Raw genomic sequence first — 26,577 nt, 5'->3', positions numbered from 1 at the left:
AGGCACTGGGTAATCTCTCTAGAGCCTGGGAGCAACTGAGAAGGTCCTGCCTCCCCTTCTCCTATTAGATATATCTATGAGGGATGTGAGAAATGAGCAGGGCCTCCTCAGAAGATCTCAAACATGGACAGGTTTGTATGGGAAAATGCAGTCCTGGGCCTGAGCCACATAGGGCTTCGTAGGTCATCACCAGCACTTTGAATTTTGCCCAGAAACAGATTGGCAGCCAGCAGAGCAGTTGCAACAAGGGACTTAGTTCTTTGGGCCAACAGAAGTTTCCAAACACTCGTCAAAGGTAGCCCCAAGTAAAGTGTGTTCCAATAGTCCAAATATTCCATAAAGCAATATTAATGCAATGGGCTCTACCTCTGAGAATGTCCAGAGCGCTTCCCCACCACCATCGCCAGTGAAAAACACCAATGCAGATGCTATTTGCCTGCCTCCAAGGGTCAGCTTTCCTGGCATTTCTTTTGGTTTCAGAATAAACCTGTTGATTTTGCTGTTCCCTGGGGCCCTTCCAGGATGGAGCGTTATCTCAGGGTCACAGTCCAAGGTGATATGGATTTGATGCACAGGTCAGAAGGGCAAAGCGTAGCTGGGCATGGCAACCAGCAGCAGCCCCCAGGGTCCAACGATGAGGCTCTTGTGAACCTTCAAACCTCCTGTTTTGGATGAGACCAAGACGGATGAAACCTCCAAGTACCCATCTGAATAAATCCCCATCCCATATGCACACCCCATTTGAAGTGCTGAGAAAGCATAAGGCTACAATCTAAGCCCTAAACTGACCAGTTGTGTGCCCAGCAGATAAAACGAAGGACCCAAACAGGGCAGTTGCAGAAAGTTCGAGTGGGAATGGTGGGGATGCTGGGGGGAAGAAACAATGTTTCTTTGGCCTTGCAGTGATGGAGCAGTGTGCAAGCCTCTGAGCTGCACAGAGCTCTTCTTCCAGACTTCTGCAAGGGAAGAAGATTCAGCACCAAGCCTCTGTCCAAACCCACACCTTGGCCCAAGGCTGGCTTAGGGAGCCAGGGGAGGATGATGAGGAGGACAGGGGGGGCTCTTTTCTCACCCTCCAACCATGTTTTCCATTGAGCAAACTGGGCCACTGAATCATGTGCCAGGAGCAATAGGTGCTTCTCCCCCCCCCCTGCATTCCCCAGCTCTGCTCCGCTTGCAGGTCTCTTGGCCGAACTTTGGCCAAATAGCCCCAGCGGCCTGGACAGGGTGGGGGCAGGGGGGTACATAAAGGTCAAGCTGCCCAGGAGGGATCCAGGCAGAGGCTCCTGGGAGGCAGAAGGAACAGGTGAGCTCTGGGGGAGCAGCATGGGGAGCAGGCAAAGTGGGGTGGGGGAAGGTGGGAACCACCACTTGAGGAAGGGCTATTGCCGGCTATAGCCCAGGGGGCAAAGCTTGTATGTATCCCCCCCCCCTTTAATCAGTTTGGAGCCTAGCAGACGTGTAGCTGTGGGGGGGGGGAGGTTATTGCACACACACACCCAAATAAGAATTCTGGCCTCCCATCCTTCAGTCCCCAAATTTCTATCACTGCAGAGAGTGAGAAAGTGAAGATGTCTTCTCTTCTGTTTGCAGTATTTGGTCTCATCCAAGTATCATCTTACCTTTTTTCCTTTTTCTGGGATGCCTAAACTCTGTTTCTAAATGCTCTGCTGAGGTTTGAAGTTTCTGCAAGGCTATAAATTTGGCGGGTGAAGGAAAATTTCATTGGGGAGCAATGGCCAAAATCCAAGAGGCCCCCAGAACAGCACAAGGAGGCTGTGGCAACAGAGGGGCAATTGCTTAGTCTGCAGGGCTGGAGGAGGGGCACAATAAAGGCATTGCCCCCCAATAAGATTTCTGACCCTCCGCTATAGGATTTTCCTTAAATTTCTAGTATTGCATTATCCTACAATTTCAGTTGAGCAATTATCCTTATAGTTTAGGTGTCCAAAGAAAGGAGCAGGCAGAGTGACCCAGGGAATGAGAACAGAGCAAACAGAGGAGTCCCATGTGCAAATGGTTTTCAGTCTCTCTGCAATGCTAGTAATTTGGGGAATGAAGGGAAATCATGATTCATAGAGTTGGATAAGACTCCAAGGGTCATCCAGTCCAGTCCTATTTTGCCATGCAGGAAAACACCATCCAAGCTCTTCCCGTGACAGATGGCCATCCAGCTTCTCTTTTAAAACCTCCAAATAAAGCTCTCCAAAATGTCATTTGGGGAGTATAATTCTTATTTGGAGGGGCCATGCCAGTATTGCTACCTCTTGCAGTCCTGGTGCTTGTTTTTGAGCTGTGCCACATCCAGGAGAAAGGACTGCTTGGGCATGAAGGGGAACCTGCCCGCCAAACCTGAGCCCACTTCCCAGTCCCTCCTGGCCCCAGTCTCCCTACTTAGATTGGCAGAAGCCCTCCCAGGGTCAGGCAAAAAGAGATCCCTTGGCTCCCATTAAATAAACGAATGCACAAAGCTTTGGGGTGGCTGGAACTGGACTCTGCAGCCAGAGACGCCGCTGGGTGGGCCTGGTAAATCTCTCAAGCTGACACTGCAGACTTCCACAGCGCCTCCATTATACAATGGATGATTGTGCTAGAAGGCAGTCATCCATGTGGAAAGGACTTTTCCCAGGGACCTTGCGCATACGTGTCTCGCTGGGCCAATGTGTGTCACTCAAGCTTTGTGCATTTGCCAAACGCGTCAAGGACCAAATGAGCAGAAAACCTTGGCAGTGCTTTGGCAGCAGATTCCTGCATGGCATGGGAGATGCTCCTTGGGGTCCCTTCCATCTTGACCCCTGGAGCCCTGGTTGTCTGGAGGCAAAAGACAAAGATCTTGACCAGGGGCAGGGTTGGAGAGCAAGGCTGGAATGTCCAAGCCACACCTGGATCATGGGATTCAGAGTCCTTGCTGAGTGTCCTCCTTGCACTCAGTCCCCTCAAGAGGAAAAGGGAAGGGGGCTTCTTCTCCCTGGAGGTCTTTTGATGCCCAGTGACATGACTCCCCTTTCCTGGCGCAGGTTCAAGCAAGTGACACAATGAAGGGCCCTCTGCTGCTGCTCTTTGTCCTCCTGGCGCTGATGGCTACTTTTGCACGTAAGAACCTGGAGTGCCCTTGGTCTGGATTGGGACCTACACACATGTGTGCAAGGGGGCAGGATAAGGGGCCAGTCTGCATCCAGATGACATAGCCATCAAGGGGAAGAGAGAAGGGGGAGGAGAGAAAATGGTCTCCCTTTCCCTCCCCATTCAACACTGGCCTCTGGGGGCTTCTACATCAACAGGGAGATGAATCTGCTCTGGGTCCTAGTCTGAACTTTGTAATAGCTATCCACAGTGCTGGAGTCTGTCCTTAACTAGTTCCATATCTAGAGAAGGTCTGAAGTTTAGACTAAAACCCAGAGGAGATTCATCCTCCTCCTCCACCATCAAGGGAGTCACCATCTGCTGCGAGCAGGTGATCCCTCTTGGCTGGGATCCATCCAAAGAACCACTTGAGCTGAAGACCAGCAACTGGATTTCCCAACATCTTTGACTTTTGTTTAATGCTGCAGGGATGGGGTCCAACCCCGACAGGGGTATAACTCTGGATTTTTCCGGCATGTGGGCGGCAGGAGAAGAGGGTTAAGCCTATCCCTCTGGACCATTTCCCAACTTAAATTGCACCTCATCACACTGCTGTTAGAAAAGTTAAAAATATTGTGAGAACTAGGGCCTGAATACACTAAAGGCACCCTGGTTAGTACTTGGATAGGAGATTACCAGCTAATATGGGATGCTATAGGCTCTGTTTCAGAGGAAGCAACTGGCAAACCTACCTGTGAGTCTTCCTTGCCTAACAAAACCTAATGAAATTTATGGGGTCTCCATAAGTCAACAGGTGACTTGAAGACACATTGTGAGATCTGCTCCTGCATCTGCTGCTTCATGAACCAAACACAGGCACCTCTCACAGCTTCCCCATGGGCATTGCTTCTTAGCAGAAGCCAGGAGCAAAACATCTTTCTTCCTAAAAGGGCAGGGGTGGGGAAAGACTAGTTGCCCAGGATAGCCATTTGACTCCCTTCTTGGTCTTGGTGGGCAACCAAGAGGCTCTCCTTGTTCTCCAGGCACCATGGATTGTGCTTAGTGGTCCAAGTGGCAGAGACTGATTTCCCAAGAGTCCTCCCTCCCCAAGAGAGAGAAAGGGGGTGTCCATCTGTCTTGTGTCTCCTCCTTTTCTCCCTCAACAGGGGCCGAAGCACCCCAAGAGGAGAGCCTGGTGGAGAAGGTGCAGATCTATGCCCAGCAAGCTGCCCAGAAGGTGCAGGAACACCTGGCCACCATCCGGGAGTCACAGCCTGCTCAGCAGGCCAGGTGGGTAATGTTCCTCCTTCCAAGAAGTAAAGAGGGGGGCAGAAGAAGGACCCCCACCTGGTGCTTGTGGGGCTACCTAGTGTTTGGCCAAAGGAGTTTTGGTCCCCCAATAACTCCTTCCTCCCCAAAACACTTTGATCCACGACCAGTGCATAGTAGCCTTGCCTCCCAGTCATGGACCACCATCCCTTGGCCAAGGGCAAGCCCTGCAGCCCATAAATGTTAACTGTGGTGGACAATGTGCTGAATCATGTCTCTTTCTCTCACCCCCATTCCTTCCCACCCCACTGCTGCCCATTTCTTTCAGGGAATGGTTCTCACACACCCAGCAGTACCTCAGTCAGTTGAAGGACAAGCTGACCAGTCTAGTGGAGAAAACAACAGTGTCCTCCAGCGCATGAGTTGCTGCTTCAACTGCCTGGCTCTGGGTTGATCTCCCCCAGAAGAGCCAAGAAGAAGGGGTCTCCGTGTAGAGTGTGCATCTTGACTCCTTTCATTCCTCCCACCTTCTCCCCTTTCCTTAACAACACCTCTTTCTTCTCCCCTCCAAACACCTCCTCCTTAGTGGCACCCGGTTGTTCCAGGTGTGGCGAGATTCCCCCCATTAAACTGTACAAACACTCCATCTGTGTGAGTTTCTTGCAGCAGACCAACAAAACCAATAAGGAGGGAGCAAAAGAGAGCCAGAGTGGTGGGATTAAGTGGGTTGAATGCTAGTTGTTGTGTGCCTTCAAGTCCTTTTTGATAGCTGGAGACCCTAAGGCAACCCTATCATAGGGTCTTCTTAGCAAGGTTTATTCAGAGAGGGTTTGTCATTGCCTTTCTCTGAGGCTGAGAGGGTGTGCCTTGTCCAAAGTCACCCAGTGGGTTTTCATGGCTGAATGGGGATTCAGATCCTGGTCTACAGAGTTGTAGTCCAACCCTCAAACCATGACACCATGCAGGCTGTAAGACAGAGGGACTTGGAATTCCAGGCATGAGGCCTAAGGATGATCTTTGGTGATATGATGGGAGCTAGCACTGGCAACGTTGGGAGGATACAGTCAGAAGGGGCAACATGTGGTGAAGTTGTGAAGCACACCACTTTAAGCATTAACCCCGCACTTGCACAGAGTATGCTTTTGAAACCTAAAACACCCAAATCTTAACAAATCAAATAAAAATACCAGAAATTCCTCCCAAGGATATGAGAAGAAGGGACACACCTGAAACTCAGGACCAGGCCAGAAATCTGGTCACTCCAGGGAAACATCAGAGTGGGTTTGCAGCGATCCTAGACTGAAGGGTTTTGACCAGGAGCCGAATTGCATAGGGGCCAAGAGGCTCGCACACGCATCCCCTCTACAGCCAAGGTCACCTGTTCCATTGGCCATCGCTGCTACTATGCTGACCACCCTTGGACTACTCATCAAGGGAAGTACCACCATCAAGTTGCTTTCCAATCTGGATGCCCAAAGAGGAAAGAGGTGGCATGCCTTTCTACCTACCCCTGCCCCCCTTTCATTTTGCTGGCCTGAGAATCTCCAGATTACATCTGCGCAATGCCTACTCCTTTCCAGAAGACAGAATCTGCGGTCTGAGCTCCAGACGCTGCTCAGTTTGGCTCCTTCCCAGAGCTGTCAGCCTGCCCAGCAGCAGTGACCAAGGAAAGGCACATTCCTGGCCAACCGAGGAAAACGGGGCAACTGCTCTCCTTCTGGCGGGAGCAAGGTGGAAGGTGCTCCCTTGCACAGTGCAGGACTTGTGGAGGATGCACCCAGCGATCCCATGCACCCTTGCAGGACCCATACAAGTCAAGAAGTGGCACAGCTTGCTCAAGGCGCCCATTCCTGGCACAGACGGCTCTCTTCATCGACAGAATTGGGTGAAGGTGGGGAGGCCTTCCAAAGCAACACAGAAAGAGATGCTTGAAGAGGCACTGCAAAAATGCACCAGTTTGAGTGTTGGATGAGGAATCTGGGAGATCAGGACCCAAATCTCCTCAGCTCAGCCAAGGACACCCATTTGGTTAAGTCACAGTCTCTCAGCCTCAGGGGAAGGCAATGGCAAGCCTCCTCTGAATAAATCTTGCCAAGGAAACCCAAGGAGAGGGTTCCCATAAAGGTGGAATTGACCTGACTGTGAAAAGTAGCCTTCCTAACACAGGTTAAGATGCTCACTCATGTCTGGGATGCTGGAACCATGGATTTCCTGTGTGGAGAAGGGGTTGGGTCAGTGGGCCCTCAGAGGTCCCAGTGAACCTCTCACTTCTATTCTCCTACAACACTTCTGGGGCCTAAAACAGCCTTCCCACCCTTGCCTAGCCTCATTCCTCCAGGCTTCAGCATTTCTCCTTGTGACTCAGTCTGCAGGCATGCAAACAGCCCAATGGTGGTGGTCCTTACTGGAGGGGGGGAGGCACTCTTCTCCCAGCCCCCTCCTCAGTTCCCTAGCAGGCAATGTGGGAGGGGAGGGGAGGGGGCTTTAGACTGGGGCAACCTGCAGAAAGGAGTAGCTACTGCCCTCCTCCAAAGGCCAGTCTCTGTCCTCCATTGCCCACCCCACCAGGCCTGCCTCCCCACAGCTCCCGGCACCCTTCCCCTGTTTGCAAGGAGTAGACACTCTGCAAAGTTCAAATGCCACAACCTCCACTGCTTTTTTATTGTTATTCTTTGACAAAAAAGAAAAGGAAGAGGGAGAAGAGGTATTGCTTGTGTGAAAGAGAATGTGCGTGCACATGGACACACATGGGCCTCCACTCCAGCTTGGGGGGCACGTGGTGGGACCCTTCCACCCTCTAACTCCCCTGGGATGGAGAGTGGAGTGCTTCTTGCCCCCCAACCCCACCCCTCTTTCTCGCATACATTTCGACACCTTAGGAAAGCTCAGTGGCAAATATCAAAGTGGGAGGGAGGCCCAGAGTTTGAGGTGGGGTCGCTGGGACTCTGGGATTTAGGAAGGGGTTGAGAAGGAGGACAGAGATGGCAGCATCAGACCCACTAGGACTGCTGCTGTTGCTCCTGCTGGGGCCCTTCCAGGCTCTTCTGCACCGCCGCCACAACCTCCAGCAAGCGGGTCTTTGCCTTCTGGACCAAGGGGGCAATATCCTGCCGCAGCTTCTCCAAGATGGGGGCAACCCTCTCCCGGAAATCGTTGACATGCTCCTGGACGCGGGTGTGGTACTGGGCCACCTCGGGCATGCCCTTCTCTTTGATCTCCTGCAGCTTCTCACTTATTTTCTGGCGCATCTCATCACTGTAAGGGGCCAGGTTCTTGCGCAGCTCATCTACAAGGGCACGGGTTCTGTCCCGGGCATCTTCAGCCATGGGGCGCAGCTTCTCCTGCATGGTCTCCAGGTTCTGGCGGGTGAGTGCCTTCATCTCGTCAGCGATGGGTTGCATGCGGATCCGGTAGGCCTCGGCCTCCTGTTGGAGCTTCTTACCAAAATCCTCGAAAAAGGGCTGGACCTTGGCCTTGACTTCCTCCATGTCCTTGGTCAGGGACTGGCGCAGGGCCTCCCAGTCTGCATTGAGTTGAGTCCGGAGGGTCTCCACTTGCGGGGAGAACTCTTCGCGGAACTTGGTCACTGTGGCGCTTAAGATGTCGTAGCTCTCAGCCAGCTTCAGGCTGCAGACCGGAAGGGAAACCAAGTCAGAGGGCAGGACAGTGGTTGAGAAAGCTACTATTTAAAAATTTTATTTATTTAGCATGAGTGATCACAGAATCTCTGGATGGGGGATTTTGGGACTGTCATACAAAAGAAAAAGCATCTCCAAGTTTTGCCAGAACACAGCAGCAAGAAAAGAGCTGGAGAACCAGCCCATCTTTGTCCAGTTGCTCCTTCATCTTCTAATGCAGTTTGCTTTGGGCCACCTTCCTGCCTGGTGTTTGTGTTTGGACCCTGAGCCTTTGCCCTCTGCAAGACTGGAGAACCTCTCCACCCGAGCAAAGCACAGCCACCCTGCCAGGCTTTGGACGTCAAGATAAAAACTCTGCTCCGGTCACATCATCTCTTGAAGAAGAGTAAAGGTTGCTTGCACAGACTTCTCTCCAATCCCTCTAATACCCCAGCCATGGCCCTGAGCCGCCCCTGGCCTTTCACACAAAGACTTCTCTTTCCAGCTTTATATTTTTTTTAAACTTCAATTCAGCATTATATTTTGGCTTTGCAGGCTGGCTTTGCAAGTGTTGCTGTGTTCTCTCTCAGAGTACAGCAAGCTCTCTCTGCCTTTTGTCCAGTTGCTGTGTTCTGGCAAAACTAAAGGAGAGTAACTTTTGAAAGGTAACAGCTGCTAGGATCCCACACCAGCTATTTGGAAAATGTTCACCTATTGAGTTAATGTGACATAGAGGTTTGAGTATTGGATAAGGGAACTCCCTGGGTGACCATGGCCAAGTCACACTCTCTTAGCCTCAGAGGAAGACCATGGCAAGCCTCCTCTGAAAAAATTCTGCCAAGAAAACCTTATGACAAGTTCGTCTTAGGGGCCTCAGAAGTCAGAAACTACCTGAATCATAGAATAATGTTAGTGTTGGAAGGGACCCTCAAGGGTAGTCCAATCAATTTGCATGTAGGAATACTACATACAACTAAAGTACTCCTGAAAAGTGTCTACTCAACCTCTGTTCAAAGATCTCCAAAGGAGGAAAGTCCACCACCCTCTGAAGCATTGCATTTCACTGTCAAACATCTTGAACAGTAAACAAGTTCTTCCTAATGTTCAGTTGGAATTCTTTACTTGCAATATGAGCCCAAGTCGAAGGCATAAAACAACAACACATTGAGCAATCTCTAAATTTTTCTCTTGGGTACTCCTCTTGGTTTTGGTGTGCACCCAGAGGAAGGGTCGTGCCCAGCCCTGTTTCATGGGCCCCTCCTGACTGAAAGAAACTTCCAAGAACTGGGGTGAGCTGCCTGCCAATCTGATCCCTGGCCTTTGGATGACAGCTTGAACAGAGTCCTAGTTCTGGGCAATCCTTGGGACAGCAGAGTGCCCAGGCAGAGAACATTCTTCCCTCCCCACACATATGGGTCCCCAGGAAGAAAAGCAACCCCCACCTCCAAGCCAGATGCTGAGGACAGAGAAAGAGAGAGAGAGAGAGAGAGAGAGAGAGCCTTCCCCAAATACACCACTCACTCAAGTTTCTGTGCCAAGGCAGAGGAATCGAACTGGGCCAGGGCTTCGTTGGCTCCAGCCTTTGCTGTTTCAAAGTAGACACGAACCGCATCTTGGAGGTTCTCGAGGGAGGTATGTTGGGGCTCATCACGCTGCCAGAAGTGGCGAGCCTGGGTTCCTGAGGAAGAAAGGCAACCCACCCTTTAGAGCAGGCCAGAGGGGTCCTCTGTGGAAGGGGCAGGTGGGCACCAAGCCAAGCCTTCCTAGTTTGGCTCCCATGGAAGAAGACCTCCAGCTGGATCCTTAGCTCCAGGATGTCTGGATCATGTACTAAGCTTCTCCCTAGACTGCTGTCTTCTCTCCGTCACCTCTGCTTTCTCCATCACCTCTTAGGAGCTCTGCTTTCCCAGAAGGATACTGAGCACCCTCAGGGCCAGACCCTCGAGTAAGGATCGACATTAAGGCCAAGGATGCCAGCGTTGTCCTGGGGCTCCCCAATTGTTACAGACCCCGATCAACCCATGTGTGTCACTACTTACCGGTGAGGAACACCAGAAGGAGGGTCACTGCGATGGCTCTCATCTTGCAAAGCGTTCCAACCTGGAGGTTGCAGAAAGATTTCAGGCAAGGGGGCAAAACATCCACAGAAAGGTTTTTAAAAAGGCTGGGAAAGGCTTCCTTCATTCCCAGAAACACCCAGGCCCATAACAAAAGATAACCAAGCCCAGGAAAGATGGCAGAAAACCATGGAAGCTCTGTGGCAAGGGGAAATTGCTATGGGCCATGCAAAGATGGGGAAGTTGCCCTCCTGCCCTGCTCAAGAGCTTCTGGGTTGCCTGGCTGGCCACTGTGGCAAGAAGGCATCTGGCTGAGATGGACCTGGTTCAGTCCAGTGTGGATGCTCATCAGGCTTTTGAACATGAAGGGCTATGGATAAGACACACAAGCATCATCCTGGACTAGACCAAAGAGCCATCTGCTTTCAGGTTTGCCAGCCATGGAAGAGAGGACCATGGAAGCTGAACACCAGGAACCGCAGAGGTTCAGCAGCTCATCTCCAGAAGGGCTTGCTGAAAGGCCATTAAGAGTCCATTTCTCCAAGATGTCCCCCTTAGTCATTTGCACTGCTCTCCAAAGATGGTCAGCACAGAGAACAACCCACAGTATCAAGAAGAAGAGGGGTACAGATTCTCAACAAAAGTTTTTCACTGGGTGGAAATGCAAAGAAGGGAAGAAGAGGGGAAGGATGGAGAAATGTTGAGAAGCCCAAGTTGGACAGAGCCTCAGATACTGGGGTTCCCAGTTTCTTACCCGTTCCTTTGCCGTTGGCTGCTCTGCCCGCTGCTCCCAGCACAGCAAAACTCTCAGCTATTTATACTGGAGGTGGTTGTTTATTGCCGGAGATAAGTGAGCACTGTTAAGGGGGAATTCACTCCCAAGCTGTGACTATGATGTGGCGCTTAGAGTTCAAGGATCAAGCACACATCCCCAGAGGGGACAGGCACAACCAAGGAGCAATGGGGTGGGGATGGGGGATGGAGGCAGCCTGCTGATCTGGACCAGGGCCAGCTCTTTGACCTGGATTTGCACCATGGGCTGAGCAGGGACCCCACACCTTCCTGCCTGGATGGTGGCCAAGAGGGAGATTTGCAAGCCCTGCTGGTTCTGTTGTTGTTCTCAAGTGGCTTAAGGACTCTGCCCTGTGTGGGCTCAGCGCTCCCTTTGGGAGAACAACTCCCTAACCAGGCCCTGCCAGCAGAAATCATCTGAGCCATTAGCGTATGCCTGGGATCAGACCCGGACCTGGGCATGATGGGCACAGGCTGCTTGGTTCGGAGGGAAGCTGGCAGGTCTTGGTGCCGTTCCATGCCATCCTCAGCCTCTTGGTGCTTTCAAAGCAGGGTCAAACCTTTCCCTTAGCTCATAAATAATTGGGATGTTTGCAGGACCCACTGCCCACTGAAAGACACGGTGCAACAGCTTCTGAGGCAGGGAAAACAGCATGGAGGGGAAAGATTGTCTGGAACAGGATCCCACCAAGTGTCCCCCATCTCCTTTCCCCAAGTTGACTGATCACATCCTCTTTTGCATAGAATCACAGACTCCTAGAGCTGGAAGAGACCCCAAGGGCCATCCAATCCAACTTCCTTCTGCCATGCAAGACACCATCCCAGTCTTCCCTGTGACAGATGGACATCCACCCTTTGCTTAACAAGGAGGACAAGACGATGGGAGAAGTTGACACTAGCAGTTGTTGCCACGAGGCCTGGCCACTTACTCCACACCTGCCGAGAAAAGCAGACGGAGCAAGTGGTAGGTAGGAGGCCATCTTTAGCCACAGAGGCATTGGCTCTGTCCCCCTTCCTCATGGGAATAGATCACCTTTTCATTTGGCCCCAGCCTCAGATTTTGCCAAGGTACCTCAGGCCAGGGCTACTCAACCATGGTAGCTTATGGGCCAGTCCATTCCATGAACCCTGAAGGAAGAATGTTTCAGCCCATAGGTACAATATGAGACCTGTTCCTGGCACACTGGAAGAACATAGTGTAGGCGCTACTGCCAAGCTAAGGACAAGGCTGGTCTTCCTCATTTCTGGAGTGAGGGCTGTACAACTCTACGCTTATGGGGTCTTATCCAGTCTCAGAGCATTGGGAAGGTGGGCTCCAACTAATCATTGCTCAGGATGGGAAGAAGAGATGGGGGTGCTGGAAGAAGCCATTGCCCAGCATATGGACCAAGGTGATGCCAATTCTGCCTTCATGGATGGAGTTGCTTTCAAGGACTGTGACTTTTCTGCTTCCATTTCTAAGGAAAGAGGAGATTATCAGCCAAACCCTGAGAGAACAGACAGAACAAGAGCCAGAGAGGAGCGAGACCAGAGCAGAGAGTCAACCATAATCATGGGTTTATTTGTCATGATCCCACGTCCAACTAAGTTACTAGTTGCAAATGAACACACACACACACACACCCTTGCAAAAAAAAAAAACCATAACAAAACAAAAACCTGAACTAAGAGTTTGCTGAAGATCTGGAGGAGTTTTCGTTATGTGGATTCTTGTTTTCAGTCCGACAGAAATGAGGGGTGGAGGGAATACTTTGGACATTTCCCAATAACAGAAATAATAGCAAAGTATATCATACATTCAACATATACTGCGAGTATTGATTACTACAATACAAAGCAATGATTTTTTAAAAACCCACAAAAATAAAAAGTGTGATACTGCAAAAGAGGGTGGCTGGGCTAGTCACCTGGTGGCTTGTTTTGCAGGGCTCTGGAGAACAGCCGCTGTCATTGGCTCCCAGGATCATGTAAACAGAAGCGGAGGGGAAGGGGGACACAAACCAAAGGAAGAAGAGTCCAAGGCCATGTTGGTGGGACCCCTCTGAGTGCCTTTGGGTCCCTTCCCTCTGGAGGGACAAGTGGGGAGCCCACTAAGACCAGCACCGTCCCCTCTGCCCTCAGGCTTCCCTGGCAAGGGACCGGTAATGCCAGCATGGAGGTCCAGGCACAAGCCAGCCACAGCCTGGGGTAGTTAAGTGGCTTCAGAACCAGCCCCTGCCCCACTTGGGACTGCTTCATCTCCAGATGCCACGGAAGCCACGGTGGAGGCAATGGGGAGCAGGAGGAGGAGGAAGATGGCGAGAGCAAAAGAACCTAGGCCATGCTGGTCTCACACTTCTTCTGTGCAAATTCAGGAGGGCTGCATTGAGAGAGGTGTATATAGCTATCTATATATATCTATATATCTATATATATTTCCTTTAAAAAATTATTCCAAAAAGAGTCAGTCATAGGAATTTTCTATGGTAGCGTTTTCAAAAGGTCCAAAGGCAGAAAAGATGACAAGATCCTTACCCCCCGCCACAAAGCCCCCACCCCAAATCTTGGGTCAGTCGCAGAAAATAAGGTTCCCCCAGGAGAGAGCAGAAAGGTCTCTGGGAGGCCTTGGCGGGAGGGTCAACGCTCCCAGGGGTCGGCAAGAGAAAAGTCAATACTGGGAGGGCAGCGGAACATTTGGGGGGGAGGAAGCAGCCAAGCGGGTGGGAGGGAGGGAGGAGGGCTTGCGGTCTTCTCTTAACAATTAATTTATTAATAATATTAATATCAATAATAATAACAATAACAACAACAGAACATTTACCAAAAGCAAATTCCTACATGATCTGGAGGGAAGCAAGTTAAAAGAGGAAAGCTGGTTCTCACATGGTTGATCTAAGAAAGAAAAAGAAAAAAGCTGGGGGTTGAGGGGTGTTGAGATGTGTATTTGACAGGAAAAGATGTACAAAAAGAAGGAGGGGAGGGGAAGAGAGAGAACTCTGCAGCACAATGATTTTAAGCTTTAAAAACAGAAATGAGACGCACAAATTAAAGAGACACACAAAAGCAATATTGCACCACTGCTGGGGGGGAGGAAGTCCAAATTGCCACCAGGGGAGGGGGCAGAGAGCAAGGCAAGGAAGGCCGCTGTGACTTTGAGGTTCAGCCCCCATGCCCCCCACAAATACTGCCCCCAGCCTCCCCACCACACTATACCCCTGGTCCAGCCGTGTCGCTGTGCGGGGGAAATACGTCCCAAGCGTCTGCTTATTGCTGGCGGATGGCCAGGGCTCCTCGCCGCCACCTTCCCCAGGCCAGGATGAGCCCCTGCAATGGGGCAGCTGGTGCCGCTTCAATCCAGCTCCCCAGAGAACCCGCCTAATGGGCTCTCCGGCTCTCTGCGAACAGCTGGTATCACAGGTGAATATGGTAATAATGAACATCCAAAAGGAACAAGTACACTGTTGAACTGAGGAAGAGGAGTAGGAGAAGCTGCCGCTGCCATCGCCATCGTAAAATTTCCATCCAGGAGAAACGCTACGGCCATTTGGCGCAATGCTGCAAGATATTGTTGGTTTTGAAATGGACCTTTTTCTTCCAAAGCTGTACATACCCCTACCAAAATAGAACAAGAAAGAGGAGTGGCTGGCTGGGATGCTGCCATTTCTGTCCACTGTGTGCATACAGCCCATCCCATGCCTACCCCTATTCCTGGCACAAAGATCTGTGGAGTGCCACTCACTTGGCCAGGGAATGATGGTTGCCTGCTCCTCTCCACACCCATTCTCCATTTATGTTTATCTCCACTGCTTCCAGGGTCCCAGAAACTAACCGGTGGTTGAGGCAGAGTGGGAGTGGATTAGAACAGGGTTTCTTGGCTTTGGTACCACATGCCCCACCCCCACCCCAGCCGGGGCACTGCCAAGGGCTCCCCACAATACTTACTGTAGCCCACCAGGTCTTTAGACCCCAGCTTGCTCCATCCCAAAGGGAACCTCTGGATGCTTGTAACTCAGGAGGACATCCGTAATGCACGTGGAGGGGTAACAAGAGGCATTCAGGTGCTGGCTGCTATCCCCTAGTGCTGGGTGATCCTCTCCTTCCAAATTATCCTCATAGTCTGAGAAGGAAGAGGGGAAGAGGAGACATTCAAGGCAGCTGCAGGCTCAGTGTCAAGGGCAGCATTCAGCTCCTCCTGGCACTAGGTGGGATTCAGACCCCAGCATGTGCTAAGTAGAGAGGGCACTGCCAGCACATGGAGACAGCCTGCCTTGTTGGACAGAATTCCCTTCACTCAACTAACAGGACAAATAGAGTTGAGTTGCAGGACCAAGTCAGATTTATTTGCACCTCTGTCATTCCTGCCCTGAGGTCCCACAAAGGGAGAAGTGTGGGGCTTACAGGTAATCCCAAGTTTGCAGGTGCCTCCCGCCCCACCTCTTTCCAAGCCTGGATCAAGGCCCATTGAAGGTGCCACTCTGCCTGTTCCATGCCTGGAGGGTGCCCACCGCTCACCTTCCCTCTCCCCATCATGGAGAGGTTGGCTGCCCATCAAGGATGACTGGCTGAGCACAGCGTCAGACATGCGGGCGGAACTGAGCGCCTTCCCTGCCATGAGGCTCATGCCAGGCAGGGTGTCCAACTGCACCTGTGGTTGGGAGAGGGGAATGCATTGTCAGGGTGAAGGGCATTGAGAGAACCCAGCTTCCTTTTCTGAGCAGTGGGGCATTTGCCCAGGAAGTGTCTGAGCCTATGCCTCAGCCAGTGCCCACCCTTCAAGCCGCAGGAAAGAAGATCCTGCCCACCAAGCCAACCACCCGCCTGCTCCCATAACGTACGTAGGCATCCTCGCTGCCCTGAATGGTGTGGTGTCTCTGCAGAGGCCGGGATCTGTGGTGGGGTCCAGGGACAGCCCTGGCCGAGTACGCCCCCAGTGCCTCCGCGTCTGTCATCTCCACCTGCCTGGGCGAGTGCCTGGCCATGGCATCTTTGGGGGGGAGGGAGAAGAGTGGGCAAGCAGAGAAAGAGAGTTAGGCCTTGTGTGGACACCCGCCATTGCTCACCCTTCTGGCCCAGGTGGGAGAAAGGAAATGGAAGTTGGTCGCTCCCCCTTTTCCCTACCTCAACCCTCTTTCCTGCAAGAAGTTGGTGCTTAGGGATACCTATTTGATACCTTGGCCATTGGACTGTGGTGCCCCTGGTATTCAGTTTCTTTCCCTTGCTGTTCACCATACACACAAATCCACTAAGGGAGGTTATCTGGAGTTTTGAGGTTCAGTGTCACCAGTATGCCAATGATACTCAACTCTCACTTCTGTCCATCCAACTCCAAGGAGGCTATTCTGGTATTAAACCAGTGTCTGCTGAGAGGAACTGAATGGATGCTGGCAAACAAGTTGAATCTTAAGCCAGACAAGACAGTCATTAATAAGTCCGGTCAGGAAACAGTAATTCAGCCTGTGCTGGGTCGGGTTGCTGTACTGGGCCTGAAATCTCATCTTCACTCCTTGTGCATACTCCTAGATCCCATCTGGATCTTGGAGGCCCAGGTTTTGGCAGGAGTCAGGAGTGTGCACGCACACACACACAGTTAAAGCCAGTGTTCTAGTTGCACCCATTTGTAGAGATGGCAGATCTGGCTATGGCAACACATGCCTTCATTACATCCCATTTGTGTTCCTGCAATGCTGGGCTGCCTTTGAAAAGGTTTGGGAACTTCAGCAGATTTAAAATGCTGCAGGCAGACTGCTGACAGATCACTCCCTTGTTGAAAGAGCTTCACTGGCCACTGGACCCTTACCGAGCAAAATTTAAGATGCCAGTTATTACCTATAAAGTCCTGTAGGGCTTGGCCTCAAACTGTCTGAAAGACTGGCTGTCTCTTCCTCTGCAAGCCTGCTCAAGTCCTCTCATATTCAAGGGGATTGCTGTCAGTCCCACCAGTCGCAGCTACAGTTGGTAAGGACACAGGAGACAGAGCCCCCTGAGCAGGGGTTGGCCCCCTCTTTGCTCTCTTTTTGTTGACACATGAAGACCAAATTGGCATTTGGATTTTTAACCAGGTAAGACAGAAGGGTCTTTTAAAAGGAGGGTGCTCCACTTTTATTTCCATCTTGTTTATAATGGATTTTAAATTGGTTTAAATATTGTTTTTATTTAAATGCATTTTCACTTCCTCTATAAGCTGCCATGTTCCCATATGCGTGAGGGAGAGAAACTGACTCATAGATTGATTATCTGCCAGGCACAGCCCCACGCCAGCCAATTCCCAACAGTGGGTCCCCTTAGAGGCTGGAAGCTAACAGTCCCTGACTGTAGGTTAACACAGGAGGGCAAAGTGGGGCTTATTGATCCCTAAGTAAATGCCCACCCTCTGCACAACCAGGGCAGAGGGATGCATTGGCAGTACATGCACATGTGTTCTTTTGCCAATGGGCTGATGTACCTGCTGGGAGACTGCCACATAGGAGGCAGCTCCTGGTCTTTGTCCTTCAGCCTTTCCACAGGGCCTCTGCTCCTGCTCCTTCCTCCTCTTGGGAACTCACTGCCAAGTGGAGGAACCGTCCCAAGGGGTGTTGTTCCTTGTTGCAAAGGAGTCCAACCAAAGGTCAGCTTATGCTGTGCTGTGCTGTGCTGGGGGGGGGGGGGGCAGGGGAGGCGGAGTAAAGGCTGCCTTTCTGTCAGGCCTTTCATAGCCTCAGCGGAAGGGAGGCTGAGGAGCAGACTCATAACCAAACCTTACCCACCAGGGATGCAAAGAATGGGCAGCAGGGAGCAAGTAGATGGGTAGCACTTCCCCATGCCCTGGGAAGATGATTCCCATCTTCAGCCAATTCCCTGGCTGCGCAGGCAGAAGTACACAGACCCCACTTAAGAGCTGGCAAATGTGTCCTTCTTGGGCTACAACCCCCCCAAGTCTAAAAAAGGGAAAGGTGCAGCCTTCTAGTGCTATGGGACTCCCTGTACCAGCCCTTGTTAGCCCCAGAGGAATTCTGGGACAATGAGGAACGCCATCCAACTCCACCTAACCGGGGGGAGGCAAGATGGCCAATGATCCAGTATAAGGGTTCTGAGTGGAAAAGCAGAAACAGGATGGGAAATCTTCTTTGTGGCATCACTTCTCTGACTTCACCTGACTCTGGGACTTCCCAGAAGAGATTGATGGATGAGAAGAATCCACAAAACGTCTCCAAGAAGTCCCAGATGGCAACACCACCCTCCTCAGGTCTCTTGGTCCTGCTCCCACCTACTGGGGCTCAAGGGAGTTGCTAGCTCAGGAGCTGGAGGTTCTGCTAGGTTCTGAGACACTGTTAAGCCACTCTGTTCCTCAGGTCTAGCTAAGCCATGTTCAAAGCCATCCAAACTAGAGGCCATTGCCAGGTAGGCAGTGGCCGATTCCCGACTGCCACAGTGGGCACACCTAATTCAGCAGATGAGACCTAGGGCAGGGGCAACAGAACCCTACCCGGTTCCCTTGAGGCTGCCCCTCTGCCTCCAAAGCCAATCCCTTTTGCCCCCCCCCCCTCACCCAAAGCATCCTTCTTCCCCGTCACCAGCCTTACCTCGGCAGGGTGCCTCATTCCGACTGAAGGCAGCTGCCATGTGCTGGTGTCGATATGGATGGGGCCCCAGTTCCTGCTCATGTTTAGCGGTCCCATAAAAAGCATCCAGATCCCCCTGGCCGCCAATGCTTAAGAGCAGCCGGGGGTCATGGTGGTGGTGATGGTGATGGCCACCTTTGGTCTTACTGCCTGGAAAGTTGTCCCTGTCCCCGTCACACAGGCAGTCCACTGCTACTGCCACCGCTGCCTCCTCGTCCTCCTCTTCCATGCTCTCAGAGTGGACCAGGGCGGGTGTGGGGGCATACCCATGGGCCGCCACCTGCTGGATACAATCGTGTTCTCGCACTTTCAGGAGGTGCTGGGGGCTGGTGTGGTGGGGGTGGTGAGCATGGTGGGGATGGTAGGAGTCAGCGTTTTGATAAGGCAAAGAGAGAGAGTGGCGCTCTGACAGTTTCTGAGCCATGCCAGCGACCACGTGGTGTCCACCCTCCCCGTGGCTCATGTGCCGGATCAGTTCTTGGAGCTCCTGCTGCTGCTGCTGCTGCCGCCGCTTCATCAGCTGGGCGACCTCCACCTGGGGCAGCCGCAGGTCTGCGTGGCCTGTGAGCGAGTGTCGGGGCGAGAGCAGGCCCTGTAGGATGTGTGGGACTTGCTGGTGCCGGGTGTAGTCAGTCGGCGTCGGGGACAGCAGGGCCTGATGGAGGGCTGAGGTGGCGTAGTGCTGCTGCTGCTGCTGAGTACTCTGGGAGAAGGCAGGAAACTGCTCCATCGCTGGGACTTTCAATGCCTGCACGGGGGGGAACCCCGTGGCCGGGCCATAGCTGCTGGGAGAGACCCGGGCCTGTTCTGGAAACAGGTGGGGATGTGCGTGCACCTGGTCGTAGCCAGTGGAGGGATACCTGCGCAAAAAAGGGGCAATAATAAGAGGCTTCAGAAGCACAACAGAAGACAGGCCAGGGTGGCCAGAGTGAGGAGGAGTGGAAAAAACAGCAGGACCCCCTCTGTGCTATGGCTTATCCCGAGCCTTCTCTGTGGAAAGTCAGCCTGCTTTGGGTGAAGAAGAGCTATGCAGAGCTATCTGGGCTGACATTATGCCTTTATGCATCCAACTAATGCACTTCAACACATGCACTTCAAACACATTTACTTCAAAACCCACCACCTTTAGAAACTAGGGGATCATTCTGCTGACAGAGAAGCAAAGCAAGGCAAAGCTCTTTATTTCTTTTATGGACTACAGTTAGTTCCCAGGAGCTGCCAACCTGAACAGCCACTTGGATTCTGGGAACTTTACACCCCCACCCCCAAAACAAAGGAATTTTCCCAAGAGTTCTGGGAAAAAGGACGAAGCACCCTGGGTCCAGTGCAAGTTTTTGGCTGGGCAGAATTGCCCATTCTGTACAGCACGATTCTAGATGGCCTCCAGCAGGTGAAGCAGGCATAGTGAACCGCATCCATAGCTGTTACCTGTGTGGCTCCGTGCCATCGGCGCTGAGCTGCTTGGAGAGAGGCCTGGGTCCATAGGCAAGGGAGGCCATCAAGCTGGCACGGTGGTGCATCTGCAACTGGTTGGCACTGGGATTGATGGGCATGCCCCGTCCGGCCTGCAGGAGGCTGCTGCCCATCATGTCTGCGGGCTCCTGCACCTGCATGGCGACCTGCTGCCCCTGCCCTGGCTGCTGCATGCCCAGGCAGGAGAGACCCAAGTTGGGGGGAGGAGAGCAACTGCCCGACTGCGGGAAGATGGCACCATGAGAAGGCATCCCTTGGAACAGTGACTGGGAGGCGCCACCTGCAAAGAGCAAATCATCTCCATTAAAGCCCCGCCTGGCCTGGACAAACATAGCCTGGGGGCTGGGGAGGGCATTAGCCATTCTCACAGTATTAGCCAAAGGACTAGTTTTGGTTGTTACAGCCTGCTGTTTCTGTGTAGTTGAGCCTGAGCAACAATTACAGTGGCTGCAGCTCCTTCGTATCCCAAAGGTGACCATCAGTGGGAAGGGTAGAAAGCCCCCTGAGTGGCTCCTCCTCCAGCACCCAGAAGAATGAGGAGCAATTGTGGTTTAAATCAGGGAGGGGGATAGCCAAGAGTCCCATTCACTGACTGATATGCTTACCATGGCTCTGGTGCACACTGCCGCTGGTGGGAGGGGGGCTGCTGTCTGCCTGCCTGAAGAGATGGTTGCTGGGATGGTTTGGAGGTGGACTGGATGGCTGTATCCGTAACCTGCACAGACACACAGTGAGCATCTTTTTGAAAATGTTGGCCCTTGGGAGGCATCACTGATGCAGAGTGAACGGAAATCTGGAAGGCTCTACTTTTAGTTCATAAAAACTTGAGAGTAGCTGCATGGAATGAGACCAAGCCAGGTCTAACTTGTCCCATGTTCTCTCCTTCCAGCAGTCAAACCAAGGCCCTGATAGAAGCCCGCAAGTAAGACAGGCACACAAAGGCACCTCTTCCTTTTCTTCCCCAGCCTCCAGTACTGAGAAGGCCACTGCCTTCAATACTGGAGGAAATAAGTGTCCAGGATGGCTAGTGACCATGGTTGGCCCTGGCCCTCATCAGCTTGTCTAACACCCTTTCAAAAATCTTCCACATTGATTATGGCCATCACAATGTCTCCTGTAGAAAAAAAAAATACTGTTTTAACTTTGTGGGGTGTGAACTAGAGCTTCTTCCCCACTATCCTGAATGCTTCACCCCTATGTTTCACGGTATAACCATAGGCTTTGTTGTGAGAAGAGCCAGGGGAACCCTCATGTCCTTCCTTTGCACCATGTATCATCTTGAAACTTGCCAGTCTGGAGGGTGAGATGTTATGGCACAGAAGAACCTAAGTTGTACTGCACCATGTGTGGGCTAGCAGAGGCTGCAAGCAACCACACGAGGATGTGCAAATGCCTCGACAAAGTCTGTGTGACATGTCAGATTAGGGGGACAGGAAGAAATAGACACACAGACTGGTAAGGACTTGGCTCAGGAGAAGGCATCCCTTCCTACAGATGATTCCCCCCTTATAGCCTTCCTGTACAAATGAAGGCCCAGAAGTGAGAGGCACTAAGCAAACCCAACTGCTTCCTTAAATAAAAAGGTGTTGCTAGCAGGGAGAAAGCTCAAGGCCTCCAGGACATGAGGGCACAGCCAGCATCTCCCACTTACCTTATTTGAAAGACCATATCTCCCCATATGAACCACCTAGAGCCCTAAGATCTTCCGGAGAAGGCTTTCTCTCGGTCCCACCACCATCCCAGGCTTGCCTGGTGAGGACCCGAGAGAGAGCCTCTCAATGGCTGCTCCTTCCCTGTGGAACTCCCTTCCATGGGAGACCAGGCTGGCCCCCTCACTGCTGGCCTTTCGTAGGCAGGCAAAGACATTTTTGTTTAAACAGGCCTTTTGAGATCTGGCAGGATTGGTTTTATTGGGAGATGGTTGGACTTGGACTTTTTAATTTTAACTCTGTATGTTTTTAAAAAGTTTATACTTGTAATTTTTATATTTTTATGATTTTAATTGTACAATTTTAACTTATGTTTATATATGTACACCGCCTTGGGTCCCATTTTGGGAGAAAGGCGGGATAAAAATAAAATAAAATAAATAAATAAAAAACATTACCTCTGGAGCTGGTGGGTAAGCAGAGCAGGCTGGTTTTCCCCTGGAGCTTGGAGGGGTGGAGAGGGCTGAGGAGGGCAGACACAGTCCTGTGTGAGGAAGAGAGGGACCTCTTGGTTATCCATAGTGGCAGCCACTGCAGATTGAATCTGGTGGGACCTCCATCACATAAAGGATGCTGCTCAGATCCCAGAGGTACTAGAAGACCCGTACGAGAGCCCACCTTGGGCGCCCCAGTACCTGGATCTGCTGCTGAAGGATCTGGTGATGCTGCTCCTGCTGGTACAAGATGTGCTGCTGTTGTGTCTTCTCCAGGGTCCGCTCATCCATGTGGCCCCCGTACATCTTCTGGAGCTGTTCACACTCCTGAAACAAACCATCAAGTGAGGTTCTGCTGCTTCTCCTCTTCAGCAGAATCTTTTTTGCCAAAAATATTTTTGTATTTCTTTCTTTCTTTACTTATTTATTAAAACTTTGGAAAACGGTAAGAGTTGCAAAGAGAACTCAACAAAGCCTGGACCTCCTGGAGCTACTCTCTAACAAAGCTGGTCGACTGCAGGATTACAGCCTCAACTAGTATCATTCCCTGATTGTGGAGGACTGCTCCCACTCCCATGGAGGGGCTACCCACTTTCCCAGGCAGCAGCCCTGGGTTTAGCTCCTAGTCAAACCAAACACCTTACCTGCTGGAGCTGCTTAATGCTGCTGTGGTTGCCCATCTTCTCCAACTGGGCCTTGAACGCCTGGATGCTGGCAGCCCCATCAGAGAAACGGCGAACTGGGGAGAAACGCTCCGTGGGAAGGTGCAGAGTATTGGAGTCCTTGTAGACATAGCTGTACACAGGCACAGACACACAGAGGGTGGAATCCTTGCTCCCTGTAACCTGGGCTCCCCAAAAGCAGGCCAGGGAAGCAGCCACTTTTCCACAGGCCCAGCTTGCCCATTTGTTCTGTGTGCACAAACACCTTGCTCTGAAGCACAACTCTGGAAGCAGTAACTGGCATCTTTGCTTCAACATCTCTTGAATCCATTGACCAAACCCCCGTTCTCAGGTCAGAGGGAACACTAGCTTCCAGGGCCCTTGGCATTAACCTCTCGCTGGCCCTGCAGCATCTGAGAGGAACCAATATGAGTCACTCCAGGACTGAAAAAGGGAGCTGGCTCGGCACTCTTCTTCCCTCTTTGGCACATACAAGGAGCCAACACAGGCAGGAATGGGGAACTGGGGAGGTTTCCCATCCAAAGAAATAAAGAGAATGTCGAATTCCTCAGCACCAGGGGCACATTCTGATGGACAAGACTGGTAGCATGCCAGCCCTGAGCCCAGAAGCAGTAGCATCTGGGTAAAAATGAGGAGGAGGAAGAAGTTACTAGGCCATGGGGTGGGCAAAGCATAGTCCTCCAGCTGTTGTTGGACTGCAAAGCCCAGTGGCCCGGCTAATGGGAAGTCATAAACCAACAACATGACAAACTAACATGAGGCACAGCTCACTTTCCAGTCATCTCAGGAGAAGAGGTATAAGCTGTAGAATCTGAGGCCAGGCCAAAGCAGGCTCCTCTGACTTCTTCAGCACCGAAGCCAGCTCTTCAGACCTGGGCTCTCAAGCAATTTCAGGACCCCCACTCTTCCCCTTGCTCTAGTGCCCCCCTCCCATGATACACAGCCAACTACTTGGGGCACAAGAGAAAGAAAAGCCCCACCAGAAGATACAGAGTGGCCCCAATTCCACAACTCAGCAGGAAAACAGAGGACCTGGCTGTGGGGCACACTTCTTCCTGCTCAGAACATCTGGCCCAGGCTCTAACCACATCACAGCCACCAAGGACTAAAGAAACCAGGGACGGGGAGAGGGGTTTGATGCAGGGCCATTTGGCATGCTTTTGGACTCCCAGGCCAATCTTGCTGAATACTGAGCAAGGGCCCCCAGGGTGGCTTTGGCTGCAGAACTGGCAAAACAACAGAGTGCCCCTGAGACTGTATAGAGTATGCCTCCCTCCCAATGCCAACATAGGACAGGGCAGAGAGCATGATGCATGGCTTAATAACATGGGCCCCTCTGCGACAGACCATAGCCCCCTGCCCTTCCTGCCCATCCCTGTGTCTCTCAGCTGCTTCAACACCAGTGCCAAGTATCTCTTTCAGCTGCCTATGAGAGTCCTTCTGCCCCCTAAAGTAACATCCAGGCAGTTGCTGTCTGCGATGCCATTCCGAACAGCGGAAGAGCCATTCCACGCAAACAGTTGGCTGCCTGGTGCTCAGGGCTGTCCCAGACACAAGGCATGGTGGCTTTGCTGAGGTCTGCGATAAGGCACAAAGCCTCCCCACCCCAGCCTCACTGCCCCTTTGCCAGGCGAAGGTGAGGGGCCCTCGTTCTGACATGTAGGGCAACCAACACCCGAAGGGGCTTAGCTGACCTCCACATGAAGCGACCATCTCCCAGTAACATCATATCCATGTGTGTGTCTAGAGCGGCAGAGCCTTAGAAACTGAGGAAAGGAAAGCTGGTTAACATCCCAGCACGAAAACATATGAGCTCAACCCAGGCCCTGAAGTCAGTGGGAGGCAAATGCCAGGGCAGCTCCAAGAAAGAAAAGGTGCTCCATTGTTCCCCAGCAGCACCTGAAAATATGGTGCTTCCTGGCCTTCTCAACTACAAGGAAGGGGTAGAGAAGAGGCAGTGCCCCCTATCCTTAGCCCCCAGTTTGTTCAGCCTGATGCCACACAGGCTCCCATTCCTGCGTCGAAGCCAGTTAACCCAAAGTTATTTAGGGCCAGCACCCCTTATCTCTGCCTGCTCAGGTTCCAGCGTGGCACCTGCATGACTTCTGCTGGCTCAGAGTTCAGCTGCTCAGGCTGGTGACGTCTCCATCCAGCTCAGCAGCTACCTGAGGACAGAGGCAGAAATGGCTCAGGAGGGAGTGTGTGAATGAAAGGCTAGTTGAGGAAGGCAATCTCGACAGGGTCTGTCTGTGCACAAGACTAATGTCTGATCTGAGATTAGGGGGAGAGAGGGCTTCAAGCAACTTTATCGGTGGCCAGGCTTCCAAGAGCAGCTCAGCCTCTCTCTGTCCCAGCTTCCTGAGAGCTTGTTTTGCAACAGGCAAAGGTCACTCCTGTGCTCCTGCCACAGCGTCCTTCTCTGTCACAACCACTGTTTCTCCTTTCCCCTTCCCCCACCAAGGGATTTCAGCAAGGAAGCACTGCAGGCAAGCACATCCTGCACTGGTGGAAGTCCCATGACAGCTGTTGACACAAATAAGGTCCAGAGGTTCCTCCTCCGCAGGTCTCTCCAGGGGGCATTCCAGGGGTATTTTCTCACTGTGGAAGAGGTCGAACTCTGCCCACCAGAAGGAACTGTCCTAACCACTAGGTACCGGATCATGGATCTTCTGGCAAGGAGGAGAATCAAATCAGGTGCCCCTAGGTCCCTGACACCCTCATGCTCATTCAGGGCCACCCTCTGCTTAGATTCACCTCCAAGGCATGGCAGGGGTCAGAGAGAGCTTGGGGTAGTTGCTCTCCCAAGAGGGCCAACTGGGACATCCCTTCCTGAAAGGCTCCCCACTTTCCTTGCCCTGCCTAGGTGTCTCCAGCTGAAGGGAGGACCCCTGGGGGCTAATGGCAGGAGAGGCCCTGTAGGAAGGATTTCCGGTGGCCAAGCAATGACTTGTTCCTTCACTAGCCTTTCTCTCTCTCTCTCTCTCTCTGACTCTCTCTCCAGGGGATTCGGATGGCCTTTGGCCGCCCTAGTCAGCTTTCCCTGAAGGGCAGCACTCTTCCGAGTGGCCGGTGCCACTACTCACCGGTGCTGATCGGGTGCCAGGTGTGATGCCCGGGAGCGGAAGGGCTGCTGTCCTAGCTGCCTCTGCAAGTCGGGCGGGATTTCCGCGGTGGGGTTGGTCATTGCCAAGGTGTGCCTTTTTGACCTATTGGCCAAGTATCTGCAACAAGCAGGAGCACATTTCATGAGAGGGAGAGGCACGTGCCTGGCGGGAGCGCCAGAGAAGGAGCAAGGTGGGCAGTGGCAGGGTGGGGAGGCACCCCACTGGGCCGCTCTCTCACAAGAAATGCTTAATAGGATTGGGGCTGGGTGCGGGTGGGGGGAACGTGAGAGAACGATTGGCTCTTTGGGGCTGGGGGGCAACTCTAGAGAAAGCAGAAACACCAGCCTACAGAGATTTCAAGCAAAGCAAGGGGGAGGTTAAGAGCAGGCCCACCCGCAGGGCTGCAGCAGGAGAAGGGAAGCGAAAGGGAGGGGGCGGCCTGGACTCTGGCTCTGAGTAGCCCTTACAGTTTGGAGGCCTCTTCCAGGAACTGAAGCAGAATGACCTGAGCAGGACAACTAACAGATATCAGAAGTGGGTCTCACAGGTACTCAGGCAGAAGGGCAATCCCTTCTCCTCAACACTTGGGGGCATTTCCCAGAAGAGGAAAACCCCTGAGTTGCTTTTGGAAGAAATGAGGTGCAAGGACTCTGGCATTGCCCACCCCACCCAGCTAATGGTGCCTAGTCTCAGCTGGGCTGCCAAGAGCACCACCTAGGCTCCATTCCTGTGTACTTCCACTAAAACCTGGACATCTCAGGTCACACCTTCCAAAAGCTTAGGCCCAGCCTATCTGAAA

The 26,577-nt window shown here is 52.3% G+C and overlaps 3 protein-coding genes across 10 annotated transcripts in view; 1 reads left to right on the top strand and 2 right to left on the bottom strand.

Moving 5' to 3' along the window:
* Window positions 1-1,257: 1,257 nt before the first annotated feature.
* APOC3 (apolipoprotein C3) lies at window positions 1,258-4,976 on the top strand. The gene is made up of 4 exons (XM_089537993.1): window positions 1,258-1,306; window positions 3,018-3,093; window positions 4,230-4,353; window positions 4,661-4,976. The coding sequence occupies exons 2-4, from the start codon at window positions 3,036-3,038 to the stop codon at window positions 4,752-4,754; spliced, it is 276 nt and encodes a 91-aa protein (XP_089394119.1). The 5' UTR covers window positions 1,258-1,306; window positions 3,018-3,035; the 3' UTR covers window positions 4,755-4,976.
* Window positions 4,977-6,963: 1,987 nt separating this feature from the next.
* APOA1 (apolipoprotein A1) lies at window positions 6,964-13,615 on the bottom strand. Of its 3 annotated transcripts, none has more exons than XM_089537596.1 (4): window positions 13,599-13,615; window positions 9,989-10,049; window positions 9,471-9,627; window positions 6,964-7,959 (listed from the first exon to the last, which is right to left on the bottom strand). In XM_089537596.1, exons 2-4 carry the CDS (start codon window positions 10,029-10,031, stop codon window positions 7,332-7,334), a joined length of 828 nt encoding a protein of 275 aa, XP_089393722.1. In that variant the 5' UTR covers window positions 10,032-10,049; window positions 13,599-13,615; the 3' UTR covers window positions 6,964-7,331. The 3 variants fall into 3 exon arrangements, with proteins under 3 accessions (XP_089393722.1, XP_089393724.1, XP_089393723.1); XM_089537598.1 differs by lacking the exon at window positions 13,599-13,615 and adding an exon at window positions 10,761-10,913; XM_089537597.1 differs by lacking the exon at window positions 13,599-13,615 and having other exon boundaries at window positions 9,989-10,438.
* A 684-nt stretch (window positions 13,616-14,299) lies between these two features.
* The window catches only part of SIK3 (SIK family kinase 3), a 67,041-nt gene continuing 54,763 nt past the window's right edge, over window positions 14,300-26,577 (bottom strand). For 2 of the 6 annotated variants that reach the window (XM_089537590.1, XM_089537594.1), the window contains exons 15-25: window positions 25,758-25,895; window positions 22,636-22,786; window positions 22,193-22,318; window positions 21,956-22,041; window positions 20,454-20,563; window positions 19,804-20,128; window positions 18,337-19,235; window positions 15,613-15,761; window positions 15,290-15,422; window positions 14,720-14,894; window positions 14,300-14,389 (exon numbers count right to left, since the gene is read on the bottom strand). In XM_089537590.1, the coding sequence (XP_089393716.1) occupies window positions 14,737-14,894; window positions 15,290-15,422; window positions 15,613-15,761; window positions 18,337-19,235; window positions 19,804-20,128; window positions 20,454-20,563; window positions 21,956-22,041; window positions 22,193-22,318; window positions 22,636-22,786; window positions 25,758-25,895 (2,275 nt within the window). In that variant the 3' untranslated portion in view covers window positions 14,300-14,389; window positions 14,720-14,736. Of the gene's footprint in view, window positions 14,390-14,715; window positions 14,895-15,289; window positions 15,423-15,612; window positions 15,762-16,672; window positions 16,724-17,219; window positions 17,356-18,336; window positions 19,236-19,803; window positions 20,129-20,453; window positions 20,564-21,955; window positions 22,042-22,192; window positions 22,319-22,635; window positions 22,787-25,757; window positions 25,896-26,577 lie in introns of those variants that run through there. The other 4 variants (XM_089537591.1, XR_016282288.1, XM_089537592.1 and 1 more) reach the window with 4 other exon arrangements.

The sequence above is a fragment of the Sceloporus occidentalis genome, unplaced genomic scaffold, assembly GCF_023333645.1.
Source record: "Sceloporus occidentalis isolate IW3139 unplaced genomic scaffold, rSceOcc1.0.p SCAF_9, whole genome shotgun sequence".
Classification (NCBI taxonomy): Eukaryota; Metazoa; Chordata; class Lepidosauria; order Squamata; family Phrynosomatidae; genus Sceloporus; species Sceloporus occidentalis.
This window is presented reverse-complemented; position numbering and strand designations above follow the sequence as displayed.

What these genes read in the sequence shown, in the direction of transcription:
- APOC3 (XM_089537993.1), top strand. Translation starts at nt 3,036, where the DNA reads ATGAAGGGCCCTCTGCTGCTGCTCTTTGTCCTCCTGGCGCTGATGGCT. An exon ending in GCTGATGGCTACTTTTGCAC is followed by an intron (nt 3,094 to 4,229) that starts GTAAGAACCTGG and finishes CTCCCTCAACAG; the next exon opens with GGGCCGAAGCACCCCAAGAG. An exon ending in CAGCCTGCTCAGCAGGCCAG is followed by an intron (nt 4,354 to 4,660) that starts GTGGGTAATGTT and finishes CATTTCTTTCAG; the next exon opens with GGAATGGTTCTCACACACCC.
- APOA1 (XM_089537597.1), bottom strand. Translation starts at nt 10,133, where the DNA reads ATGAAGGAAGCCTTTCCCAGCCTTTTTAAAAACCTTTCTGTGGATGTT. An exon ending in CCTTCTGGTGTTCCTCACCG is followed by an intron (nt 9,628 to 9,988) that starts GTAAGTAGTGAC and finishes TTTCTTCCTCAG; the next exon opens with GAACCCAGGCTCGCCACTTC. An exon ending in GCCTTGGCACAGAAACTTGA is followed by an intron (nt 7,960 to 9,470) that starts GTGAGTGGTGTA and finishes TCCGGTCTGCAG; the next exon opens with CCTGAAGCTGGCTGAGAGCT.